The following is a 6,957-nucleotide window of genomic DNA, read 5'->3' as shown; positions in this document are numbered from 1 at the left end:
TTTTCTATGATTTCCCTATCCTATGAGTAAATGTGAAGGATATGAAGAATTTTTTCATAGAAATAGGATCCCATTCCTTCAAATCAAAGGACTCAAAAAAAAATTTCTATGAAAATCCAATCCTATAAAATTCCTTAAAAAATCTTCCGAACTAAAGAGGCCTGAAAAGGCAAGCCACACAGGAATACAGTTTTAGACGCGGGGCTGATTCGTGTCTGATCCGGTCACGGGCCGTATTTGCAAATTCTGTATTCTGCAGGGACAGACACGCAAAAGCGGTATCCCCTCCCTCAACGATTGGGTTTGCCTGCATTAATTTCTCCCGTCTGCCCTCCTCCTCTTCTTCTCCCAGCTGCGTCGTCGCCCACACGATCCACCAGCACCAGCACCTCCCCCTCCCCTCCCCCTCCTCGCCGTCTCCCACCGATCCCAACCCGAGGTGCGCTCCCTCCCCTGCTCTCGAGCCCCCCACCCCCGGTCCCGCGGCGAAGCTCGCTCGCCTCGCGCCGCGCCGCGGGCAGCCAATCGCCCCCCACTCCGCGCGGGGAGGCTAGGTTCGTCCCGCCACGCCGTTACGGGCGTCGAATCCGAGATCGGGATCGAGATCTGCCCCCAATGCCTAGATCTGGGTCTAGGGGTCGGGCGGAGGCCCCGCGTTGCTCCTGAATTTGGAGCGGCGGGCGCGATTGGCAGACAGCTCGCTGTGTATTTCTTTTTGTCGGCGGGATCGGGGCGATCCGCGTTGCTTGAACAAGCGACGCGGATCGTTTTGTGTGTTGATTCTGACGGCGCGGTTGGTGATGCTCTCCGCAGGTAGCTCTTCGTTGGGTTCAGCATGGGCCCGGTGAAGGAGGGCGCCGACATGGAAGAGGGAACCCTGGAGATCGGCATAGGTGAGTCGTCGAACACATCTCGTCTAGTGCTCTTTCTGCTTTAGCTTTGTGTGCCCAGCAGTGGTCGTGCCGCGCTGTTGCCTGTTGTCGTCGGGTAACTGCCATTGCAGCCCGTCAGCACTTGCATTGTGGCGCCAGCTTTGGATAGGAAGTTTGAGATGTCGACTTCCGTATATGTAAACGAGCTTAGGCTACAAGATAAGGGACCATTTGATATAATAATATAACTCAGCCATATAGCTTTTGCTGGAAATCCATAGTGTTCCAACAGAGAGGGACCTAATCAAATTGTAGACGAAGTTTGCTTTTTGTAGCTTTGCAGTTTGTTTTTAACTATGCAACATTATGCTCCTTGCACTATGCCAATTCTTTTAGTCTACCGTTCATTTTTTTCTTTCTAATGTTAACCTTTTTGGAAGCTTCATTCATAGCAAAAAGTGCATTCCGCTAAGTACAATTCATTGTTATCAACGGCATAGGGTCAAAGTGTACATACTAGTACTGCTGCTAGAAAAGCATTCTTTTCAGATGACCGAACAAAGACGGTGCTTACTAAACATTTACTTATGCAGAGTACAGGACAGTTTCTGGTGTGGCAGGACCTCTGGTTATCTTGGACAAAGTAAAGGTGTGTATGTTTTTCTAATTTGTGCATCTGTTAGCATATTCCCACATTTTTTACCGGATTATTCTAGTAGTTCCTTTTTCTTACTATTTCATTATTGTCATTATGGTCTATAGGGCCCAAAATACCAGGAGATTGTAAACATCCGATTGGGAGATGGCACCACCCGGCGTGGTCAAGTTCTGGAAGTTGATGGTGAAAAGGCTGTCGTGCAGGTTAATTAATATTCTCTTCTGCATTGTTTTGATGAAAAAAATGTTCAGTCTAGTCTCTTTCTGAAGTAATACCATGTTATGTTCTGATTTGATTTAGTAATATGGTTAGTTTAATTTCATTTTCGAGTAAACTTTAGACTGCCCTTATCTATGTTTATCTGAACGGATTGGCTGTTTATACAGGTCTTTGAAGGCACTTCAGGAATAGACAACAAATACACAACTGTTCAGTTCACAGGCGAGGTAAATGCCCATTATCCACAACTCTCTTCTTGTCTCTTTATTGTTTAAATGCTCTCTAAAAGGAAGCTTTTGGTTGGCCACTGTTATAGTATGATGAACTGATGATGAGGACATTCATTCTTGAAAATGCTAAGTCATGCTTATTGTTGAGTAAGGAGGCATCACAACTGCATACCACCGGAATGGGATAACGTGGACAAGCCCACATTGAACTATGAGAATGAAATTTAAAATAATATTGTCTGCCTTCCTGTTTGTATATGAATATGAAAGCTGCCACTTTTTGTTGCTTACTTATGGTATGCTGCTTCTGTGACAGGTCCTGAAAACTCCTGTATCGCTTGATATGCTTGGTCGTATTTTTAACGGCTCTGGAAAACCTATTGATAATGGCCCCCCGATATTGCCTGAGGCCTACTTGGATATCTCCGGTAAGTGCTTTCTCAGTTCAAGGATACTGTTATTTAAGAGCTTCATGGTTAAGTGTATGTTCATTGTTCTTTATAGGACAAAATTAGAACTATGAATGGTGTTAAACTGTAATCATTTTTTTACTTCTGATAGTTATGTATTGTTACTTATTTCAGGAAGTTCTATTAACCCAAGTGAGAGAACCTACCCAGAGGAGATGATTCAAACAGGGATATCTACAATTGATGTCATGAACTCCATTGCTCGAGGGCAAAAGATTCCTCTCTTTTCTGCTGCTGGTCTTCCTCATAATGAAATCGCTGCTCAGATTTGTCGTCAGGCTGGTCTTGTCAAGAGGCTGGAGAAAGGAAAGCATGCAGAGGTAACCATCTCTTTGAAAGAGACCATTTTTGCAACCGTGGCCAAATCATAGCTTGTTGATTGATCTGATTTCTTTGATGTACCAGGGTGGTGGTGAAGATGACAATTTTGCTATTGTGTTTGCTGCTATGGGAGTGAACATGGAGACAGCCCAATTCTTCAAACGTGATTTTGAAGAGAATGGTTCAATGGAGAGGGTCACCCTTTTCCTGAACTTGGTATTTACATTCTACTTGTTAACCAGACTTTTTCCTACCGCAAGACAAAAATTATTACTGCATATATAGCTATAATTTGTATTTGATAATTTTTTAGTTGTCTCCTAAACAAGATTTGACTCGGTCAATGCCAAACAAAACATAATTTAACACTCTGCTCTTGTTTGTCTTTTAGGCAAATGACCCCACGATCGAACGCATCATCACCCCTCGTATTGCGCTAACAACAGCAGAATATTTGGCATATGAATGTGGGAAGCACGTTCTGGTCATCTTGACAGATATGAGTTCATATGCAGATGCACTTCGTGAGGTATTGCCCTTGATATTTCATCAACTAGAGCATGATTTCATTGAAGTGCATTTTCAAATCAGCTCGCTCTTCCTTGGAGTACTTCTTGTCCTGATGTTTTGCCAGTGACCTGAATAGTTAATGATTTTTTAAGGAAAGGATTGATAAAATTGTATAACCTTATTGCACACTAAAATGTCGTCCATCTAATTGCAAAAATTACTGCTTGAATGAACTAAAACTTGAAACTGTCTTGTACAAAATGCAGTACAAACTGAAGTGACAGAGTTTGGTCGTGATCTGGTGTTGAAATATCTTATTTTTCTTTGTTAATCACACCACTGCCAAACGGCCATACAGTGTTAGTGTTGAAAACAGAACCTTGACGTTTCTATTAACTTATAACATTGTTTTGTAGTTTTCTCTATCCAGTAAGTTGTAAGATTTCCACCTTGATAGTACTGCATTTGGAGTATATGTAGTAACTTTTATGCTCAACTGTAATAATTTTGCACTTGCTGCCGTAACAAGTCAGTAACCCACTTCTGCTTATGTGTAGGTATCAGCAGCCCGAGAAGAGGTGCCAGGTAGGCGTGGTTATCCTGGATATATGTATACTGATCTGGCAACCATTTATGAGCGTGCTGGGCGTATTGAGGGAAGAACAGGCTCCATTACCCAAATACCCATTCTAACTATGCCTAATGATGGTAAGTAGTGAATTGCTTGCTCTATTCCTTGTAGCACCGGCAATTGTGTTATGAACATGCTATAAACTTGACGTGCAATAGATTAAAATCAGCATGTTGTCTGTTTGTGTTTGACCATTTTGCTGAGTCCTGAGTGTGATACAATCTAGCTTGAGTATCTGAACACTCTTGTTTGGCGGACTAACATCAACTGCAAATCTGATTGCATTTAGGCCAATCATTACTGCACATTCCATTTTATTGACCATTTTACATATGAATGCAATGACCATGGAGTGTCCTTTTCCCTCCAAACAGATATCACACATCCAACTCCTGATCTCACGGGGTACATTACTGAAGGACAGATATACATTGACAGACAGCTCCATAACAGACAGGTACTTTCACTTGTTCTTTTACTTCTGGAATACAGCTCTTTACATTCAGAACCCGTAGTAATTTCTTTCCCTTCTTAATATTTTTCTCAATGTTTACATGATGTCATGGTATTGTTTCAGATATACCCACCCATCAATGTCCTTCCATCTCTCTCTCGGTTGATGAAGGTGAGATGGCTTACCAATCGAGCTTTACAAAACTGGGTCCATTACTTTAAGATGCTATCAGGATTTCATACCGAAATTTAGTTCTGAGAATTGTCAATAATTCTTTGCAGAGTGCTATTGGTGAGGGTATGACCCGTCGTGACCATTCAGATGTGTCTAACCAGGTACTTACTTGAACACTGTATATTTGGTTCCCTTTCTAGCCAATTGTAACATACAGAGGAATCACACATCCTGCTTTCTGTTCAGCTTTATGCCAACTATGCTATTGGAAAGGATGTCCAGGCCATGAAAGCAGTCGTGGGAGAGGAGGCTCTCTCTTCTGAAGATCTGGTCCGTAACTGCTCACCAGCCAACTAAGTAAACCAGCCCATGGGCTCATGGTCTTTTTAGAAATCAAAGAATCTAATGTACTGTTTTTTTGCTTGTGCAGCTTTATCTAGAATTCCTTGACAAATTTGAGAGGAAATTTGTAGCACAGGGAGCATACGATACTCGGAACATCTTCCAGTCACTTGACCTAGCATGGACATTGCTCCGCATCTTCCCTCGCGAGCTTCTCCATCGTATCCCCGCGAAGACCTTGGATGCGTTCTACAGCAGAGATGCTGCCCACTGATCTCATCTTTGTTGGGAGATCCAATGTTTTCTCGAGTGCAGATTGAATAAATTGAGCAGTTCAAACTTCTGGCCTTTTTGCTGTAGTAATTATATAGTCAGATCCCATTCTTTGAGTCAGCGAGCATATGTTATCTGTAGATTTCTTGGGTCACGGCGTCTTCTGTAATATTATTGTCTTGTGTAATATTATCTCCTGTATTGTTGAATGTTGAACCAACGCACATGAGCTCTTTTTTGGTTTCACTTACCGGAACTGTTAGCAAGAGCATTCTAGGCCAAGATGCTCGAACACGCTGGTTGTATCTACTTTTGTGTATGAATAAAGATGGGGCAATAAACTGTGCTGGACTGCACGTGCTGGTGTACATCGTCAACTACATGGGTTCTGTCTGTAACCTCTAGGCTGTAATTATTTTCTCTTGGTACTAATTTACTTTTCTGGGAAGGGGAGCCTTGGCGCAGTGGTAAATCTGCTGCCTTGTGACCATGTCATGGGTTAAGTCCTGAAAACAGCCTCTTAGATAGAAATGTAGGGAATGGACCCTTCCTGTAGAAACATGCCCAAGCCGGAGCTACATGCACCGGGCTGTCTTCTTTACTTTTCTGAAACTTGAAACGCACAGTAATTTGTTGCCGTGTGCATGAGAAAGTTGCAGTGGAGACTATTTTACCAGGGGTTGCAAGTTGCGCCGAACCAAGCGTAGAGAAAGCGTAGTGTAGTCATTTTGGTTTGCCTCGTCTTTTTAATGTTGATCGTTTCGGTGACTTTGAATGATCGCTTTTGAACGGTTGTTCAAACTTGGTTTGGTACTGGGATATACTTAAATTTCATTAGTGCCTTTCTGTTAACATTTTAGAGTATTTGGTTTTGTAGCTGTACGATAGATTCTTTCTACCGAGTGTTATATGTGGAATTTTGAAGTGAAAGAAAATGGGGGGACCAGTCACTTATGACTGCCTAATGGGCGGCTCCTGAGAGGCTGAGCCATAAGCAAATCGAAATTAAAAATTTGGTTACCGTTGATCTTGGACATGTAATAAACTATTACCGGCGCCTGTGTCGGTGGATCACGAGCATGGTCGGCATTGTCAACTTACGAAGTTGGAAGTGCAGGAAGAAATAATATAACAAAGAATTGGAGACACTCGTTTCAGTGACAAATTAATTCAGACGGAGGAAGTATGTCATGTTGTCAAGAGAACTGTTGAAGAAGGTAAAGTGCCATCTAATACGTACGAGTAGAAAATACATACTCCCTGCATAAACTTAGTGATCTAAATGCTCATATATTAGTTTACAGAGATACTACAAAATAAAAAAAAGTCTTTGAGGTAAAGTGTTTTTCAACAAATGCACCTAAATTTTTCTTTCTGGTGACTCCAAAATGATGAAAGTGATATGAGGTTGACGGGAACCATCCAGTGCAGGTCGGAATAAGACGGCTCCCCTGTCGGTGGGGTTTCCATTTTGAATTTTGTTCCGCACGACACATACGTAATCCATTTCCTTTCATTATGTCGACGAATCACGGCCGTTTATCGGCTCATTGCACTTGCACCCTTCCGTAGGCCGTCGTAGCTCGGGACTTCCCCACCACCAGGGCAGGCACCACCCCCATTTTCTCTTCTCGGCACGCACACTACTGCCCCGCTTCTCCCCCGCCTCGCCTCACCCGACATGGCGATCGCCGGCGGCCCGCGCGGCCGCCTCCTGCTCCTCCCCCTCTTCCTCGTCGCCGCCGCCGTGTGCCTCGTCTCCACCCCCGCCCGCGCCTTCTACCTCCCCGGCGTCGCCCCCCG

General features: G+C 43.4%; 2 protein-coding genes across 3 annotated transcripts in view; both read left to right on the top strand.

Moving 5' to 3' along the window:
- Positions 1–269: 269 nt before the first annotated feature.
- LOC123148034 (V-type proton ATPase subunit B 1) lies at positions 270–5,510 on the top strand. 2 transcript variants are annotated; one of them, XM_044567388.1, is made up of 15 exons: positions 270–439; positions 814–893; positions 1,466–1,521; positions 1,635–1,733; positions 1,917–1,976; positions 2,296–2,407; positions 2,564–2,769; positions 2,855–2,986; positions 3,162–3,299; positions 3,838–3,988; positions 4,286–4,368; positions 4,489–4,536; positions 4,647–4,700; positions 4,786–4,869; positions 4,970–5,510. In XM_044567388.1, exons 2-15 carry the CDS (start codon positions 836–838, stop codon positions 5,153–5,155), a joined length of 1,467 nt encoding a protein of 488 aa, XP_044423323.1. In that variant the 5' UTR covers positions 270–439; positions 814–835; the 3' UTR covers positions 5,156–5,510. The 2 variants fall into 2 exon arrangements, with proteins under 2 accessions (XP_044423323.1, XP_044423324.1); XM_044567389.1 differs by having other exon boundaries at positions 375–554.
- A 1,207-nt stretch (positions 5,511–6,717) lies between these two features.
- LOC123148032 (transmembrane 9 superfamily member 7) overlaps positions 6,718–6,957 on the top strand; it is a gene marked incomplete in the record, with an annotated part of 5,505 nt that continues 5,265 nt past the window's right edge. Inside the window, 1 exon segment of the mRNA XM_044567386.1 lies at positions 6,718–6,957. Within this exon segment, the coding sequence (XP_044423321.1) occupies positions 6,836–6,957 (122 nt within the window).

This window comes from Triticum aestivum, chromosome 7A (genome assembly GCF_018294505.1).
Source record: "Triticum aestivum cultivar Chinese Spring chromosome 7A, IWGSC CS RefSeq v2.1, whole genome shotgun sequence".
NCBI lineage: Eukaryota > Viridiplantae > Streptophyta > Magnoliopsida > Poales > Poaceae > Triticum > Triticum aestivum.
Note: the sequence above shows the minus strand (reverse complement) of the source record. Positions and strands in the feature narration are given on the sequence as shown.

Excerpts from the sequence above, each read along its gene's own strand:
- LOC123148034 (XM_044567388.1), top strand. The coding sequence starts at position 836 with ATGGGCCCGGTGAAGGAGGGCGCCGACATGGAAGAGGGAACCCTGGAG. Across the intron at positions 2,408-2,563 it reads GGCCTACTTGGATATCTCCG|GAAGTTCTATTAACCCAAGT; the intron begins GTAAGTGCTTTC and ends TACTTATTTCAG. Across the intron at positions 4,369-4,488 it reads GACAGCTCCATAACAGACAG|ATATACCCACCCATCAATGT; the intron begins GTACTTTCACTT and ends GTATTGTTTCAG.